This window comes from Orcinus orca, chromosome 10 (genome assembly GCF_937001465.1).
Source record: "Orcinus orca chromosome 10, mOrcOrc1.1, whole genome shotgun sequence".
NCBI classification, from domain to species: domain Eukaryota; kingdom Metazoa; phylum Chordata; class Mammalia; order Artiodactyla; family Delphinidae; genus Orcinus; species Orcinus orca.
In genome coordinates this window covers 100,391,862-100,410,493 of record NC_064568.1, presented here as the reverse complement: position 1 = coordinate 100,410,493, position 18,632 = coordinate 100,391,862, and the positions used below count along the sequence as shown (strand labels likewise).

General features: G+C 52.6%; 1 protein-coding gene across 1 annotated transcript in view; it reads left to right on the top strand.

The window, feature by feature from the left end:
- BMP6 (bone morphogenetic protein 6) overlaps positions 1-17,859 on the top strand; it is a 146,210-nt gene extending 128,351 nt beyond the window's left edge. Inside the window, exons 3-7 of the mRNA XM_004281050.3 lie at positions 6,789-6,937; positions 7,422-7,619; positions 15,183-15,259; positions 16,075-16,185; positions 16,277-17,859. Of these exons, the coding sequence (XP_004281098.1) occupies positions 6,789-6,937; positions 7,422-7,619; positions 15,183-15,259; positions 16,075-16,185; positions 16,277-16,426 (685 nt within the window). The 3' untranslated portion in view covers positions 16,427-17,859. The remainder of the gene's footprint in view (positions 1-6,788; positions 6,938-7,421; positions 7,620-15,182; positions 15,260-16,074; positions 16,186-16,276) is intronic.
- The last annotated feature ends 773 nt before the right edge of the window (positions 17,860-18,632 follow it).

The window sequence follows — 18,632 nt, the reverse complement described above, 5'->3', positions numbered from 1 at the left end:
CTTTCACAGGTCCCATCCCCAGGGACTCCTGCAATCTTACTGCTGGCTTGATAATCTCTGACGCACTCAGCGTGGGCCCCGGGCAAGCACTGAACTTTTCAGCATTTGTTCCTTTGCCCCTGAAAAGGGGATAATGTAACTGACCCACAACTGCTGTTATGTAACCCGTTAGTTTCATCTTCTTAGTCAAGAACATATTCCTTAGACTTAGAATCATCTCCCTGAAGTTAAAAGAAAAAGAAGATTCAAGAAGCTACCAAATCTTCTTCCTCTGCCTGTCTACGTTCTGTTCTTTGCAAGGGCGCAGGGGAGCTGAGAAGGTTAGAGGGGAATTAACATTATCACACAGAATTGGATACACTCAGAATAGTGCTAAGTTTGGGGAGAGGGGGATGTCAGGGCATGGGGAGCCGGAGGAACTATTGTTTGGAGCTGTTTATCCACTTGGTAAATGTGGCAGAGAAAAGAAAATAGGTCTGAGCTTCCCTGGTGGTGCAGTGGTTAAGAATCCACCTGCCAATGCAGGGGACATGGGTTTGAGCCCTGGTCCGGGAAGATCCCACATGCCACGGAGCCACTAAGCCCGTGCACCACAACTACTGAGCCTGCGCTCTAGAGCCCGCGGGCCACAACTACTGAGCCCACGCGCCACAACTACTGAAGCCTGTGCTCCTAGAGCCCGTGCTCCGCAGCAAGAGAAGCCACCGCAACGAGGAGTAGCCCCCGCTCGCCACAACTAGAGAAAGCCCGCGCACAGCAGCGAAGACACAACGCAGCCAAAAATAAAATAAATAAATAAAATAAATCATTTATAAAATAAATAAATTTATTTTAAAAAAGAAAGAACATAGATCTTTGTTTCTAGAACTATGCCTTCTGGATTATTCATTCCCAGAAACAGGTTGCTTTGGTTGCCAGCATCTCCCGCGGGACGTCCAGCTTTGTGGGAGTTGGGCCATGGTTGTGGTCAAGATTTTGTTTTGCTATTTCTTTTAAAATCACAAATTAACAGTATTTTTACTGTTTTAATTCCCCATAGTGGGCAAGGATGTGGATGTGGGGTTGGTGATAAGAACTAAAACATATAAGATGTGCCCATGACATGTTTAAAAGGTGGCAGACCCTTCATTCAATCTGTGTTCGATCGCTAGGGCGTGCTGGAGTATTTGCCCCGGTGTCTGGGGGCCAAAGAGGACAGGTTAGGTGGCCATGAACTTGTACGAAGTAATCTTCCACCTTCCCCCTCTCTCCCTGTCTCAGACACATAGAAGCAAAGCTTCCAATAATACTGCTGCTTTGGACTTGATCTAACCTGTGCTTCTGTTTATTAGTCTAACTCTAACTCCCTGAGGGTAAGGCCAGCCCCTAAGACAATCCAACACTTGTGGAGCCTACATGACTTTGCATGATCTTAAGGAGAGGAGCAAGATATTTTGAGAGCAGACAGCTTTGAACCTTAAGTCTAAAAGGCAGGCCAAGGTCATTCTCCTCATACTCGAGAGGGAGAGTGCTGGAGGACAGCGCCTCTGAGTGTGGTCCCCAGACCAGCGGCACCAGCATCACCCGGGAATCTGTTTTTTGTTTTTGTTTTTGCGGTACGCGGACCTCTCACTGCTGTGGCCTCTCCCGTTGCGGAGCACAGGCTCCAGACGCGCAGGCTCAGCGGCCATGGCTCACGGGCCCAGCCGCTCTGCGGCATGTGGGATCTTCCCAGACCGGGGCACGAACCCGTGTCCCCTGCATCGGCAGGCGGACTCTCAACCACTGCACCACCAGGGAAGCCTGGGAATCTGTTAGAAGTGCGAGTTTGCAAGGCCCCGCCTCAGAAACTCTAACAGTCTGTGTGTTAACAAGGCCTCCAGGGGATTCTGATGCAGGCTGACTTTGAGAACCTCTGCTCTGATGGTTAAGAGCCAAGTTGCCTGGGTTCAAATCCAGCTGAGTGAGTGTGAGCAAGTTGCTTAACTCGTATGTGCCTCAGTTTCCTGCTCTGTAAACCTGTGGTGGTATGAATAGTATTTTGTTTGCCTCTTCGGGTGGTTGTGAGAAGCTAACATATGTAGGAGAAGTCCTACATATGTTTACATGGTAAACACCATGTAAGGGCACAGCTGTGTTAATATCCTGACAGCAAAGTGATTTGTACTGGTTTATTGAAGATGAAGTATCCCTTACAGAGTGGAAGTGCGTTTGATATATGAACTTTTTATGCTCATCCTAGAGGTGCAAATTGGGTAAATTCAAGTACCATAAAATCAATGAGAGCTTAGCTGATTATATAATAATAATGTTCATTCACCCTTGTTACTCAAATCCGTGTGTGTGTGTGTGTGTGTGTGTGTGTGTGTGTGTGTAGCAGTTTACTCTGATTTGTAATGCTTTGTTTTCAAATATCCTATTTCTTTCTATCTTTTTAGTTGGTAAAAGTTCAGACGTAATCCTCTATATACGATACATTAATAAGAAAAAAGTAAAAATTCTTGCCTTACTGTCTAATTTTCATTGATTTTTGACTTTCATTCTATTTGAAAATTGTACTTCTCGCCTAAAGAAGACCCCGATGCCACTGGAGTGGGGTTTAGAAGGGAACCCCTGCTGTTTGCGTAGCAAAGTCTTGTTTGAGGCAACACTTTGACAGGGTGCGTAGACTGAGAAGGTCATGTGTCATTGAAGAAAAGTAAATAGATGTGGGTCACACCAGACCCATTTTAGTGACTTGCCATAAATAGTGTCTCTTAAATACCTGAGTTACTGGAAGCATTGAGCCAGTGAAGTCCCTCCTCAAAGCTGTCATTCTTCTTGAAAGTTCCTCACCCTTTCTGAGTGTGTGTCAGTGGTGTCTGCAGTCTAGACAGAGGGCATTGTGCCTGGGAGAAGGAGGAGGGTGCGACCGGGAGCCACTGGAGTCTCAGCAGCAGGCGTTAGGCATCTCAACCTTTACTTCCTGCGCGACCTTTCACCCCTCCGACACTGACCCTGACATGAGAAGTCACTCGTGATTTCTCATCCTGTGCCAGCCCTGAGCATCTGAATGTGTTTTCTGTATCCAGCCGCCATTGGCATTGATGTGCAGTGGATTTTAAACTCTGACTTTATTATTCCAAGCCCTTGTTTGGGTAATTACTACCTCTGCCCTGTACTTTAGAAAAAAAAATTTTATTGAACTAGAGTTGATTTACTATATTTTGTTAGTTTCAGGTATATGGCAAAGTGATTCAGTTGTGTGTGTGTACATACGCACACACACACACAAATATACTTTTTTCAAATTCCTTTCCATGATAGGTTATTACAAGATGGTGAATATAGTTCCCTGTGCTATACAGTAGGTCCTTGTTGTTTATCTTTTTTTTTTTTTTTTTTTTTTTTGGTGGTACGCGGGCCTCTCACTGTTGTGGCCTCTCCCGCTGCGGAGCACAGGCTCCGGACGCGCAGGCTCAGCGGCCATGGCTCACGGGCCCAGCCGCTCCGCGGCATGTGGGATCCTCCCGGACCGGGGCACGAACCCGTGTCCCCTGCATCGGCAGGCGGACTCTCAACCACTGCGCCACCAGGGAAGCCCTGTTTATCTGTTTTATATACAGTTGTATGTATCTGTTAATCCCCAATTCCCAATTTATCCCTCCCCCCTTTCCCCTTTAGTAACCATGATTGTTCTCTATCTGTGAGTCTCTTATTGGTAAGTAAGTTCATTTGTATGATTTTTTAGGATTCAACAAATAAGTGATCTCATGTGATATTTGCCCGCCTGTACTTTGCTTGACTCTGCTTTTGAAGCCTGAGCTCCGGTTTCAAGCCGTAGTTACCCCACTTAACACCTGTGTGGCCTTCACACCCTTACCCTCTCCAGGCTGCACGCCCTCAGCTCTAGAAGTGACACGTAATAGGACCTCCCTTCCCCGGGCTTCCCTTGGAGCGGCGGGAGCTCTTCTCGAGGCCCCGCTTGGTGAAAGCACACGGGAAATATTTGCTCTTCCTCCAGCCACTGAGCCCAGCTATTTCAAGCCCATGTTCTCCATCACTTCCCTTCTAAGGGACCGGAACATCCTAGGTTTAAGTGGCTGAATTTGATTCGCCCTCAGTGCCCTGAGCCCCGGAGCTCTTCCCGTCTCCAGGCGCAGCTGTGACCCTGTGTGTGTGGATCCACGGGTCTCCTAAGCTGTGAGGACCGGCACTGTCCTCGCTGCACAGTCAGCGAGGTGTGGCCCAGAAGCACCACCAATTCCTGGGGACCCCAGTGGGACTCCGGAGCAGAGTCAGGGTAGAAACTCGGGCTCCCGTGTCCACCAAACCCCACGCACCGTGTGGACTTCATTTCTTCCCCATCATGGTTATGCGTGTTTCCCCTCCCTCTTTAAGTCACGCCCTTCTCCTCTTTTCCTTTTTCTCTTCTTCTGTCTCCCTTTTGTGGATGACGGCCTCTGTCCCATCGCCCCACTTTCTCTAACAGACTCCCCCGTTCCTTCATCATTAATTCTTTTTAAATATAAAAGCTCCTTCTAGCTCTTTCTACCAGCTATGCCACGCCCATATCTTGGGCTGTATTTCTCTGCGTCCTTGTTACAAGTCCTGAAAACATGTGCATGGAAGCTCTTAGTGACCAGTGGCCCGCGGCTCTAACCCCACACGGACCCTCTTCAGCTCAGGGGCAGCCTCACACCCTGACATTCTCACCGCGTCTTCATTCTAGAAGCCGCCCCTCTGACAAGAACATGTCTTGTGTATCCTTTGGGACTAGGGTGACTTTTCCCACATTGCCGTTCATAGTGTCTGTGTTATTTCTGGATGAAGGTCTTCTCCAACCTTTCGGAACAGCACTGATGTCTTTTTACATCTTCACTTCAAAGCTTTGGACCCGCCACCCCCTCTTGCTGCTTTCCACGAACACCCCCCATCTGCCTGCCCACAGCCACCTCAGTGATGGGGGGGGTAATCTCTCAGCAGGGTGTGTGACACATTGGGGGAGGGGGGTGCTTTATAGATGGCAGGCGGTGATGTGACCCCTGCAGACTCTGTCCACCAGCTGAGTAAACGATGCGTAGGCACACCTACTGCTTGGAACTTGGAAAAGATGACAATAGCCTTGCCTTCTAACTCTGGGCCATGTAAACAGGAAAAATTGTTTCCCCTCTGAGAAGTCTAACATTTTTAACTCAGATGTTTCACTGGCCTCCCAGACGTTGGATGGACTAGAGATACATTGTATTCATTTGTCACAGGTTGTCTTTCATAATAATCTCAAAAGGCAGGAAGTCATTGTGGAAAACTCTGAATCCACTTACTTTCTTTTCACCAGATTGTTCTTTCAATTACTGGTCATGTGTCCATAAACTCACACCTGAGTCTCAGTTTCCCCAGCTGTAAAATGGGGGTAATGATATTCTACCTAGTTTTCAGGATGGTTGAAGCAAAGTAGATGCAAGCGCTTTATGACCGATTTAAATGTACACTCTTAGGACCTCCCTGGTGGCGCAGTGGTTAAGAATCCGCCTGCCAGTGCAGGGGACACGGGTTCGAGCCCTGGTCCGGGAAGATCCCACATGCTGCAGAGCAACTAAGCCCATGAGCCACAACTACTGAGCCCGTGTGCCACAACTACTGAAGTCCATACGCCTAGAGCCCGTGCTCCGCAACAAGAGAAGCCACCGCAATGAGAAGCCCGCGCACCTTAACGAAGAGTAGCCCCCGCTCGCCACAGCTAGAGAAAGCCCACGCGCAGCAACGAAGACCCAATGCAGCCAAAACTAAATACATAAATAAATTTATAAAATAAATGTACACTGTTAGTATTGTGATGGTCATCTTAAATTTAGTATTGAATTCTAGTAATTTTTCTGTTCTGTAAGCTCTTGCAGCAAAATATTTCCAGCACCAGGGGATTTGAGTCTTTCCATGGCTAAAACCTCCCCCTTCCCTGTCATGGGAATTCCAGGCCATTTCGTGCCAGTGTCTCTGGGACGTCAACTCAGACTGTGTCCTCGCGACACACCAAGGTGACCGTCCTACACGCTGCCTTGTCGTGGCATGTGGGTCCCTCACCCCATCTTCCCACACTAGCGTTATATCAGCTGGAAACTGTTAAAAAAAAAAAAAAAAAAGTAAAAGCAGTCCGTGTGGAGCCCAGTGGAAGGAAGGGGCTCGGTGAGTTTGCCTCAAAGGGCCCCGGCATGGCTCACAGCGGGGCTGGGACAGACTTGAAACTCACCGTCCACATGGGGAAGGACGCGGCTCTCACCGTAGGCCATGCGAAGGCCTTAATTAACAGAAAAGACTTGATGATTACTCAGAAATAGGATGTGAATCCTGGCTTCTCCTTTCACAGGAACTAACGTGAGGATTGTCGGGTTCTGAGCTTTTAAAAAAATCAACAAAGTACAGCTTAGTAAATGCTCATCTTTATTGATCCTGATTTAATATTTTCTTACCCCTCTTCCTCACTGCCCCCTCCACTGCCTCTCTGTTTAGAGTTCATTAGCTGCAAAGCGTGCAACAATAGGACTGTTTATTTATTTTGAATTTACCTTAATTCTAAAAAAGATGTGGCCTGAGCAGCTGTCGTGAGGCTTTTGGTGACACCGAGGGGCGCCCCTATGTCAGCTGCTGTCCATGCGGCACCCCAGCAGGTTGTGTTGCGGGTGTGTCCTGTGTGATGTCACACCAGCCGGGGCCACGGCTGGTCGCCGTCCCTGACCCGACGGTGGCATCTGTCGTCTGACACCGGGCAGGACGGAGTGGGGATGAGCTGGGGGCCCTGCGCCCTTCATCCTGCCGCCTTTTCCCTCTTTCAGAGACTCTGACCTGTTTCTGTTGGACACCCGCGCCGTGTGGGCCTCGGAAGAAGGCTGGCTGGAATTTGACATCACAGCCACCAGCAACCTGTGGGTCCTGACCCCGCAGCACAACATGGGGCTGCAGCTGAGTGTGGTCACGCGCGACGGTGAGTTGGCCAAGCTCGGGCCGAGGGTCGTTGCCTTGGTCTCCTTCGCGGCAGGCGTGGCAGAGCCGTGGTTTCCGGGTGGGCCCCGGGCTCCAGGATGGCTTGGCTTCCTGTCCCCTCAGAGCCACTGTGGACCAGCAATGCCTGCACCCCCAAGCCTCCTGGCAAGGACTTGGAGACGGTGAGATGGTCCTGGGTCCGAGAGGACCCGCGGAGGGCAGCGCCCAGGCAGAGGCCGGGGCGCGTCGAGAGAGAGAGGAAGGTGGGAGCGGGTCCGAGCGCCGACACCGCGTGGGTCAGTGGGCGCCCTTCCCGCACCTGCGCGTCCCCGCTGCGGCCCGCGGGCCCGGCACCTGGGGCCTGTGGAGCTGCCTCGCCGGTGGGAGGCACGTGATCGGGAAGAAGGATGCACAGGCCGGGGTGAGAACAGCACAACTGGGGGGCTGGGGGTCCCACCACCCTCCTCCTTTGATTTGCCTTCCAGGGCTCGACATCAGCCCCCGAGCCGCCGGCCTGGTGGGCAGGGACGGCCCCTACGACAAGCAGCCCTTCATGGTGGCCTTCTTCAAGGCCAGCGAGGTCCACGTGCGCAGCACCCGCTCGGCCGCCGGCCGGCGGCGACAACAGAGCCGCAACCGCTCCGCCCCGGCCCAGGATGTGTCGCGGGCCTCCAGCGCCTCAGGTGGGTTGGGCGACCCCGTCTTTGCAGGACCCTGTGGGCTCTGGGGCGTCCGTGAGGACACAGGACCCGCCAAGGCTTTCAGACGCTGCGCGGCTTCCGCAGGTGCCTGGGCAGCCCCCGATAATCTAGACGGGTCCCTAGGCCGTCAGAGGGGAACACTTGTTACCCCGAGGTTGTCTCAGGCTGCAGACAGCCTCAGAGTCTGTTTTTCCAGAAAAGCGTCCTTTTGTTTGGTCAGGTCTCTCCACCTCTTTTCATGCCCGTGCCGAGCCTTAGAGCACCTAGCTTTTCTCCTAGTTGCGTTACGCCGGGGAAACCGTGACTTGCAAACTTGCTACATCCGTGTAAGGCGGGTTGGCGTTCGTCGGTGCTCTTGGCTGGAAGTGGTATGGCCAGTCAGCTCCAACAGCCCTCTCTGATGGATTTCGCTGGTGCATTTGATTGGCAAGTTCGGGGTTCTACCTTTAGACGTGGTTAGATCCGTGGGCTCAGATGATATTAGGAATCTCTGTTTTCCTAGCTTCCTCTGTTGGTGGCATTCTCAGAAAGCCTGCCTTGATGTGGTGGTCAGGAAGGCAACCTCAGCTTCAGAAAGAGAGCATCTCTTTCGTGGTAGCTTCAGACAGCCAGGTTGGGCCCAGGTGCTCACCCCCTGGAGGGTAGGGGATGGAGTCAGCCCCCTCCTGCCCTGCACAGGCAGGGTCAAAGGGCAGGAGAGAGGAAACAAGCTCCCACTGCCCGAGTGTCAATTCAGAGGTCTTTCCGAAATGCTTCCTCCCACGCCTGCCTTTTGGGGAAGAGGCACTTCCGGAAGCCCACTCATCAGAACACGGTGGTGGGGGGGCGGGTAGCAGGCGTTCCCTCCTGACACCCAGCTCACAGAGCTAGTCAGTATTGAATTCAAACCAAGGTGCATCTTACTCTAGAGTTGGTGCTTTCGAGTTCTGGGTTTCCTTTTCCTTTAAACAGCCCAGAAATCAAGCACGAAGTTGAAGATTTGCTGTAGGATTTGCAGTTGGAGATCTTGCTTCCCTCATTACTACTCTGTGACTTTGGACAAACTAATCCACTTCGGCGTCAGTTTACCCAGCTGTTAAGTGGGGATGCTTGATCCTCGGTGGCTTTGCTGGAATTAAATGAGAAGCATGGCTCTGGCTCAAAGATGAGTTGCCTCCAAGCATGGGAAGGTCTCAGGGTGTATGTTAGGCTCCTCTGAAGGCATGTAAAATACTTCTGGAAGATGCGTTACTTCTTCCAGGTGACTGTTTCACAGTGTCATCTTCCATGGCCGGCAAGAGTTCTTGGAACTTTCCGAAGCGCCCCGTTTTCCTTTGGGAAACAGTGTCTTCATTTTGGGTTCTGACTCAGCGTTTCTGTTACCAGTAACCTGGATGTGGAACTTGTACCACCCGGTGTGATGTGACATTGTGCTGCTTCTCCTCCTGGTGTTTCTTGGAGGCTTCGCCCAGCATGGGTGTTCCTGTGTTTACCGCTAGAAACAGTCAGGGTTGGGGTTTAAAGAAGAAGAAGAAATGATTGCTTGCCTTTATTCGCTTGGCAGGAAGCCTGCTGAACAGTAATCATTGCAGTGCTGTCCTCGGGGCGCGGCGGTGCAGCCGGCCTGTGGCATCTGATGAACTGCGGTCAGTTTGGTACCAGGACCTCAGGCCTGAAGGCGGCTCTTGAAGTGTCGATTACTTTTTTTTAATTTTTTTTTTTTGCGGTACGCGGGCCTCTCACTGTTGTGTCCTCTCCCATTGCGGAGCACAGGCTCTGGACGCGCAGGCTCAGCGGCCATGGCTCACGGGCCCAGCCGCTCCACGGCATGTGGGATCTTCCCGGGCCGGGGCACGAACCCGCATCCCCTGCATCGGCAGGCGGACTCTCAACCACTGCGCCACCAGGGAAGCCCTCGATTGCTTTTTAAAATGAAAATCTCACTTGATTTACTCCACATCCCCTCCCCCACCAGTACACACATAAATGTCTTTTTTAATCGAGAAAACATGTCATCTCTGATTTGGGTTTTCGTGGCATCACTGAATTATTCTCTTCCAAATGCCTTCCGGCATTTTGTTTTGAGTTTGATGAGTTTAAATTAAATACGAATAGTAAAGGTGGTCTAATTTGTAAGAAGAGGCAAGTACATCTGCTTTTTCTTGGTCTTCCCACCCCGCAGCCCCGTACTTTCAAACATGCTTTGTTCCTTTCAGCAGCACTGAGGCTAAGAGTTCATAACAAATGGGCCTGGCCTCACCTGCTTAAAGGCCCAGACCCCCAAGAAAGTGTTACTACAGAGGGTCCTCCTTCCCTCCCACTATCTTCAAAGGCTCTCGCAAGCTGGTCCAAGAAGTGGCCCAGGTTAGGCTCACTGAAGTGCTTTATCGGTTTGGCCCTTTCCTCCTTCCTTATTCTCGCCATTAATGGGAATGGAGGTGCAGAGGGGATTGCTCTTGGAGAAGGTGTTTCCAGAAAGATGGCCTGCTCTCCAGGGGAACGGACCATCGGTTTGCGGTTTCTTTCCGGGCTACGGTGGGGCCAGATGTTGCTGGGTCTTCGTGAACCAGGTAGATGCTGCCGAGACAAAAAGCTGTGGTCTCGGTGTGACTCCAGGGGGGACTTGCCCCTTGTAAATCTTTCGGGAGGTTGAAGGAAGAGATGGCTTGGCCTCTGCTGCCCCCCGTCTTCCACAGTGTGCTGCTCCCAGGGAATTCATACTTCTCCACTGAAACAAACACCAGCAGCCGCCCACCAGAGACCGTCCTGCCTCTGGGTAAAGAAGTTAGCATCATCCGTCCAGTTGCCTGTCATCAGGGTGAAACGTGGCAGGGAAACACGTGGCTGTTTTTGGAACTGAGCTGCCGATGCCGGAGACGGCGGGACCCGTCCCCAACGAGGGAGAGGCCGGGAGCCCACCCGCCTCTTCCCCTGCCCACCAAAATCTGCTCTCACACCTGTCCTTGGCCTTCAAGCTGGACTTCCCAAACACATGCACCAAGCAGTGGGTTTGGACCGAAGTCTCCCTGGATGGGTTTGACCTGCCCTGGCTTCTCTGTCGCTGTCTGCTCTGAGTGGATGCTGGATGTTGGCCATGTCGCACTTCTCCAGTGGGCTTGGATATCGTCTGGACCATATTGTTCATCGTTTGACACGTGTTTTACTAGTCCTGGTCCAAGCCGTGCTGTGCAGCCCACTGGGGATTCTAGTGTCTCTGGCCATTCTTTTCGGCCTCCAGGCTACCAGCCAGCCCACTGCTCCTGTGGCACCCCATCCACGGCTCCCCGAGCTCTTATTGGGTGGTCTAGTTCTACCTGCTGCCATTCATCCTCTTTCATAGTATCTTTCTCTCAGCGTCCATGATTTTGTCTCCTGGGGGACTGACACCACCTGACCGACCCATTACAAGGGTTGTGAACAAATGGCCTTGAGGGTGGTTCCATGTGGTGATTCTGGATTCTGTTCTAGCTCATTTTCCAAGATCTTTCCAAGACATCTTTGGGGTGTGGGGTAGTGAATGTGCTTTCAGTTCAGCTGGTGAGTCTGAGGTTTTCTGCCGTGTCCACCAGCTGGCAGCCAACACCGTGACTGAGAATTGCTCTGTGTTTTGGCAGATGAATAGTTTTGAAACATTTTCTGCCACTTTGAACAATTCATGTCAAATTGGATTCACTGACCTTTGGGCCTCGTTCACCCTTCGTTCATGTTGCCATCCCTCAGCCCTGCCGACTGTCTCTGAACAGCAGCTTCTCAAGACCCTCTCTCTTCTTTGGAATGAGCTCTTCATCGATTCAAATGCTACCTGTGAGCATCTCTTAAATTCTCCTCTGTCTCTTTCCAACCCACCCAAACATGTATCCTTTTCTTAAAATTTTATTTATTTATTTGTTATTTTTGGCTGCGTTGGGTCTCTGTTGCTGCCCACGGGCCTTCTCTAGTTGCGGCGAGCAGGGGCTACTCTTTGTCGCGGTGTGCGGGCTTCTCATGGCCGTGGCTTCTCTTGTTGCGGAGCACGGGCTCTAGGCGAGCGGGCTCAGTAGTTGTGGCTCGCGGGCTGTAGTGCGCAGGCTCGGTAGTTGTGGCGCACGGGCTTAGTTGCTCCGTGGCATGTGGGATCTTCCCGGACCAGGGCTTGAACCCATATCCCCTGCATCTTAACCTCTGTGCCACCAGGTAAGTCCCCAAACATGTATCCTTAAGGGTCCTGGGAGAAAAGGTGGCTCTGGTACATGTAAATACACTGTTGACCTTCTCGTTGCTGGTTCATATCTTCTATCCCTTGAACTTTCCAGTTGGGACCATTCAGTATGCTTCCAGCATAGGAAAGGTAACCAGAACTCATCACTTGCAAAGCAGTGATGTGGGTACTTTATTATGACTATGACATGCTTTGCTGTAGATTTCAGGGAATTTCAGTGCACAGACTAGGGGGTCTCATTCTCCCAGAGCAATGTTTGCTTGGCCTGTTAGTTCCTGGCGGGTGTCCCCTCTAGCTCAGCACTTGCTTCCATGGGTTGACATGCCAGAGATGACAGGGCTCGTCCACCATGGACACCCAACACTTGGGAAGAACGGACACGGGTCAGGGCTGTGACTTAGCCGTGTATAGTTCTTCAAAGGCGTTGCGAATTTTAATGTGTCATTTTGATCTTAAATTCAAACTTTAGGGCCTGGAGCTTGGCTCCCAGATGTCTCGGTCAAGAGGTGGAGGCTCGTCCAGGGCTTTCTAAATGAAATCAGAACTTAGTTCTCCACAGCTGCGGAGGACAGTCAGGGCATGAGTGATTGGAAAGTTAGAGTTGTTCCAAATTCCATATTTATAATACTTGACTCTCGTCTGCCATTACGCCCCTTTAGGATCAAAGTTATCAAGGAGTGAAGCCAACTAGAACCTGACCTTCTACTCCATCCCTAGGTTCACCCCTAATGAATGTGCTAACGGCCAGTAATGCTGAATAATAAAGAGGCTGCAAGATGCCCGAATAATTCACCAACTACTACCAACTCCCCAGAGGGCACTGGGGGCCAGGGTCCCTCTAGGAAGGGACAGAGGTGCTCACGTGAAGCAGGGAGTCTCAGGGCTCAGTCTTTAAGGAGAGCCTCTGTTTTCAAGATACTTAGCTCCATATTCTTTTATAATCAAGACCAAGGCTGAGATCAAAGCCCCGCTCAGATTAAATGGAGCTGTATAAGACCTTGAAATCCTGCAGCCACAAAAGAACAGGACTTCACTGTTGCCTTTCATGCTAACCGTCCGGTTGTAAACAAAATCGAGCCTCTGAAAAGCAAGCTGTCCCCCCACTCCTGCCCCCCGCCCAGCACGTTACGAGATTATTGACACCAGAAATCAAAATCCCAGTGTGGTCCCGGGGTCCCACAGTGTCAGTGGCACAGGAGCTGGGCTTCCTCCAGCAGGTTCTCAAGGCCCCGTTGATTCTGTGGGGTACGTGGGAGCCGGAGATTCCTTTGGGATAAGCTGGGCGGATCAGGCCGGAGGCGGGGGAGGAGCGGCCAGCCCATCTGCAGACAGGGGTACCATTTTAACAGCTGCCCTTTGGCCTTGCCCTTGTCATTCTAGGAGGGAAGGGAAATGAGAGCAGCGAATTGTTCCCTCTAAAAAACAAGCTTCCTCTGGGAAGACTCTGCAGCCTGAGCTCAGAAGAGCCGGGCTGTGCGGACAGCGTGCTCTGTGCTCCTGCTGTCCTGGTGTTTTCCTGGCCGAGCCTGGGGCCTGCAGCTGGTGTGGCCTGGGGCAGGGGAGGCGGTCAGCCCCCGGCGGCTGTCCGTCTGCAGAAGCCTTAACGCTCCTCCCCTGCCCCCTGGTTTCTTAGGCCGCCCTGACTGTCTCTTTCCTGCTTCTTCCCCACTCCAGTCTCCCCTTTGTTCCTCTCTTCTCCTCTCTTGGGGCTGGAAAGGACAGCAGGCCGGCTGCCTGGACCCTTGGGGCTGGGGCCGAGCTGGGGCCGCAGGGATTCAGGTGCAGCCGCTTCCCCCGTGGCTGTCCGGCCCCGCCTGTGGCGTGATGGGGCCCCTGCCCTTCTCATCCCGGCCCCGCTCTCCTGAGAATCTCTTCTGCCCAAGGGAAGCGAGGGCCAGACTGCGGAGATGGCGGGGGGTCGGCCAGGCCCTTCCCCACGCCCCCTCGGTTCCGTTCGGCAGAAGCAGCAACTGTCCCTGCCTGCGTCCCGACGCCCACTGGGGGTCCTACAGCCCAGTTCCGTCCTGATCCTGACGGTCTGCGGGGAGCACAGACGCCACCAGGTCAACGGCTTGGCCCCCTGCGGATGCCACCTGTGGTTCTGTCCCGCTCGGTGAGATTCAGGGGTTCCCGCAACGCCCCCTCCCGGGTCTGCTGATTCACTGGAGCAACTCACAGGACGCAGGAAAGTGCCCCACTTGGGACTCCAGCTGGATTAGAAAGGACGCAGAGGAGGGGCAGCCCTCTCCCCAGAGGACCCGGCGGGCCGCTCTCCCCGCGCACGGACATGCTCACCCAACAACCCCAGGCTCCCCCGAGCCCCGTGTCCAGAGTTGTCACGTGGGCCTCACGACTTGAACTCCGTCTCCAGTCCTCCCCCCTTCCCTGGAGGTCAGGCTGGCCCACGTCCCAACCTCTGATCACGTGGTGGTCTTTCTGGTGAGCAGCCCATCCTGAGCTCTCCGGGGCCCCACTAGGAGCTGGATTATCACACAGGAAATTCCACGGTTTGGGTAGCTCTTCACGTGTCCTTAACTTCATTCCACCAGAACTGCTCTCTCTTCCTCTCTCTCTCCCTCTTTAACTGTCCCTTCTCTGAACTCCCGGTGGGGTTTCTCTCCAGCCCCTGCGCATGGCGTTCAGATTCTGTTTTGTACTGGCATGAGCTCTGCACGTCTCACGGCACCGCGTCCGTTCCCTGAGTCGCTGGAGGCCAGAAGCCTTGCCTGACAGATCCTCGTGTTTCCCGTGGCACCCTCGCAGGGGGCGCGTCACACAGAAGCCGCTCCGTCTGGCCTAGATGAGTCAGGGCACCCTTGTCCTCCTGCCAGCGGTCGGTTAATGAAGCCAGGCTAGCAGGTCCTGACACACAGAGCAGGTGCGCGCACTTCAGCCCCGCCCCGTCCCCACTCCCGGCCTCCCGGGCAGGCCCGGCTCCAGGGCGCCCCCTTCAGGAGGCTCTCCCGGCCCCTGCGCAGCTTCAGGACAGCCCCGGTTTTAGAAAGCGAGCGGAACCTGCCTGGTGTGTCTTGCTTGTGAATACGATGTCCTCCAAGTCAGGGCCCCGGGGTGTTTGGGGCATCTTGGTCCAACAGGGGATCACGACAAACGTCTGTTGCTTGAAAGGAGTCCATTCAGGTCAGTAATGATGTGTTGTGTGCCAGTGTGCCCGGCAGTGACTGACCCCAGAGTGGACGAGACGGAGTAAGTCAAACACCCGAGCAGCTGGGAGGAGGCTGCAGAACTGCGGGCGCCCCAGCGGTGTCTAGCGGGGGCCTTGCGCACGGCTGGCCCGTGGTTAACTGTCCGGGTAAGTTTGTAAGCGAAGAATGAATCAGTTAACTGTTGCATCTTCTGCTCTCCAACAGATTACAACAGCAGTGAACTGAAAACAGCCTGCAGGAAGCACGAGCTCTACGTGAGCTTCCAGGACCTGGGCTGGCAGGTGAGTGCTCTGGACCGCAAGGGGGACGAGGCCCTCTCTCGGCAGCCTCTTCTCATCTTAGAGGCAGCAGCCATCCTCAGAGACCTTGAACTTGAGGGCTGAGAAGGTTCCTCCTGTGAAGGTCTTAGGGGCCCTTCCAGATGCCCAGGTCTTGGAGTGGGGTGGCAAAAGGCCCGCCCACTCGGGCAGGAAGCCCCCCGGCTCCTTTCCAGGTGCACAGGCGCCCTGTCCCTCCAAATCAGTAGCCCATTTCCCAGTGCTCTTCTCTCATTCTCTCAGGGTCCACAGGGCCTGTATTGCTTTGGGCATTTAAACAGGAGTTCACTGTGCTTAGAGAAGGGGCTGGAAGAGCATCTAACAGTTAACTTCTCCAAGGGCCACATGCCAGTTCGCCCAGACTAGAAGCGCACCAATGCCCTGCCTCCCTCCCGAAGACCACTGCTAGTTAATAAGAGAAGACGCAAATTCTAGGCTTCCAGTGATGGAAGATCGTTCCCACGTGCGGTGGCATTGCGGTGACGGAGTACCCGGGCTCCTGGAGAGGCTCCTTTGGTCCAAGTTCATGGAGCCAGCCACCTGCAGGCCTCCAGGCCTAGGTGGGCCAGGAGCAGGTCAGGGCCTTGTGGGCCTGTGGAAGGAGCGAGGGCTCCAGAGTCTGACTGACCGGGTTCACAGCCTCGCTTTGCCCCTCGAGTGTGACCTCGACCTGCTGTGTCTGTCTCCTTAGCTGCCCCATGTGAGTGATAGCTTCTCGCAGGGTTCCTGAGGGCACAGGTGATACGAGGTGTGTGTGTACATCACTCTCTCTGTTGCAGGACTGGATCATTGCACCCAAGGGTTACGCTGCCAACTACTGTGATGGAGAATGCTCCTTCCCTCTCAACGCGCACATGAACGCCACCAACCATGCCATCGTGCAGACCCTGGTGAGCGCTGGCATCTCCACGTGACTGGGGAGTAGGCCCGGGCCAGGTATTGTTCCTAACGACACCTCCCCTCCTTCTGTGTTTGAAACAGGTTCACCTTATGAATCCCGAGTACGTCCCCAAACCGTGCTGTGCGCCAACGAAACTGAATGCCATCTCTGTGCTTTACTTTGATGACAACTCCAACGTCATCCTGAAAAAATACAGGAACATGGTCGTCAGAGCTTGTGGGTGCCACTGACTCAGGACGAGCTGCTGGGGACACATGCACTGCCTTGGACTCCTGCATCACGTCTGCCTTAAAAGGCACCCGGAAGCACCGAGACAGCGGGATAAGACGCCGACACCATCTCGTGCTGCCTGCTGCCTTTCCGCCCTGACAGACATCTTAAAGGACCTCGTCCGTAACCTGCTCACGTAGTAAATGTCGTGAGTAGTTGTCGGTCTCTAGGAAGCTGAGTTTGAGTGTCTGTAGCATGAAGTCCGGTGACTGAAGAAACCTAACTTTGAAGGTTCCCCTCTGCCCCCCCAAACCCACCCAAATTATTTTGCTTTAGATCAAGCTCTTTGTGGTTTTAGTAAGTAAATAGGGAAGATAATCTTAAAGTAAAATTCTTCTTGGCTCAGATATCAGCGGGCTCAGTAGCTGCTCACAGGTAGATTTTGCAGATCACGGGAATGGGGGAAGAACGTCTCTGTTGAGCTCTCATCCCAGGGAGGTCGGTTTCTCACGTGGGATCAACGGCCCGGGAGGGAGCCGGGCAGCCCGCAAGTGCCTTTTGTCTCAGTCGTGCTGTTACATGTTTGTGCGGGCGTTTTGTCCATATGAAAATATCCTTATTTCAGTTCAACCATATCATTTCCACCCCGCGCCCCCCCCCCCCCCCACCACCACCAGCAGTTGCTGTTTTCTTTGCTAGGACCAAAAACAGAGACTAAAGTGATCCCACTTTGAGGCGAGGCTCCGGGGATGAGAAGTCTTCTTAAAGCCATCACTTTAACCGAGCTACACGCCCGCACCTCTCCCCCTGAGGGACGGCTCTTTGAAAAAGCACGTTTACGTCAGGAATGTCAGCCCTCATCTGTGTCGGTAAAACGGTTCCTTGCCTCTTACTGGACAGCGTCCCGCATCTTGAGGTTAGACCAGCACAGGCGATGAGCTGAGGAAGGGCACCCAGCCTTAGGAAGAGATTAGGATGGGTATGTGGTTTAGGAACCGAAATCACGGTTTTCTCCTGTAGAAAGTAAGACTCAGATTAAATCTGAGAGTATTTTTTAAATGTCTTTTTCACAATCATGTACTCGGAAACCAATTTCATACTAAACTGATTAAATAATACATTTATGATCTATAACTGCACTTACAGCTTTTTTGTAAATATAAACTATAATTTATTGTCTATTTTATATCTGTTTTGCTGTAACATTTAAGGAAAGACCAGACTTTTTTTTTTTTAAAGAGTTTATTTAGAAAGTATCATAGTGTAAACAAATTGTACCACTTTGATTTCCTTTTTAAAGCAAGACTCACGATGCAAAGATGAATCCACTCATGAGGATTGTGCTTCTCTAGAAAGTTGGGGTCTTTTTTAAAGAACATCTGTGAACCATACATGATTAATAAAGATTTTCTTTAAGGCAGAGGCTGGCCGGGATCCTGTTGTCGTCTGCCGTGCACAGCGGACGGGGTCTTGTTTCTAAGGTCCTGACCACCAGGTACTTTGTGCCAAGTGGCCACATCTCCTGAGCGTGGGCGGTGGGGTGACGAGTGTTATCACGAGGAGCACCTGATGGCGAAGAACCTACAGGCACATGCCTTGAGGGAGCCTCGTCCCACAGCTGCGGACTTCCAAGGGTGAGGGTAGACGTGCTCCTTATCAACCAGGACGGCGTGGGTTATGCGGACGTCGGTAAGGTGGTCTACTTCGGCCCTGCCTCTCTCCTCCTTTGATCTTGAGGTCAAGTTAATTCCACTCTTCTTACAGTAGAAGACTGACCTCCTCGAAGGCAGACGAAGTACAGGACACGGCCTCTAGAAGGACTGCTGAGTCCGAAGCTGCTTCGGTTAGGGCTCCATTCTGGGGCTGCAGGGCTTCCTCGGTCCCTGATACGCAGACCTGGGAAGGCTCCTGCCCCAGATGGCCAAGCCAAGCAGAATCTTCCTAGGAGTTAATAGTCGGGACAAGCCTTGTGGAACTTTCCACGCGAGACATCGAATCTTCAAGTTCACGTGGACTCTGGCTTCATGTTAACTAATGAAATCTCTCACCCAGGAGGGACAGAAGTATCCCTTGAACAGTAATAAGCGATTGGTCAAGTATCAACACACACACAAGACTATGGCATCAGCATTACCTTACTCAGGCACGCGTCAGGAGTACCACCGTTTTCATTATGGCTCACCACTCCCCGTGAGAGAGGTATCAACAGAGACAGAAGATCCAGGA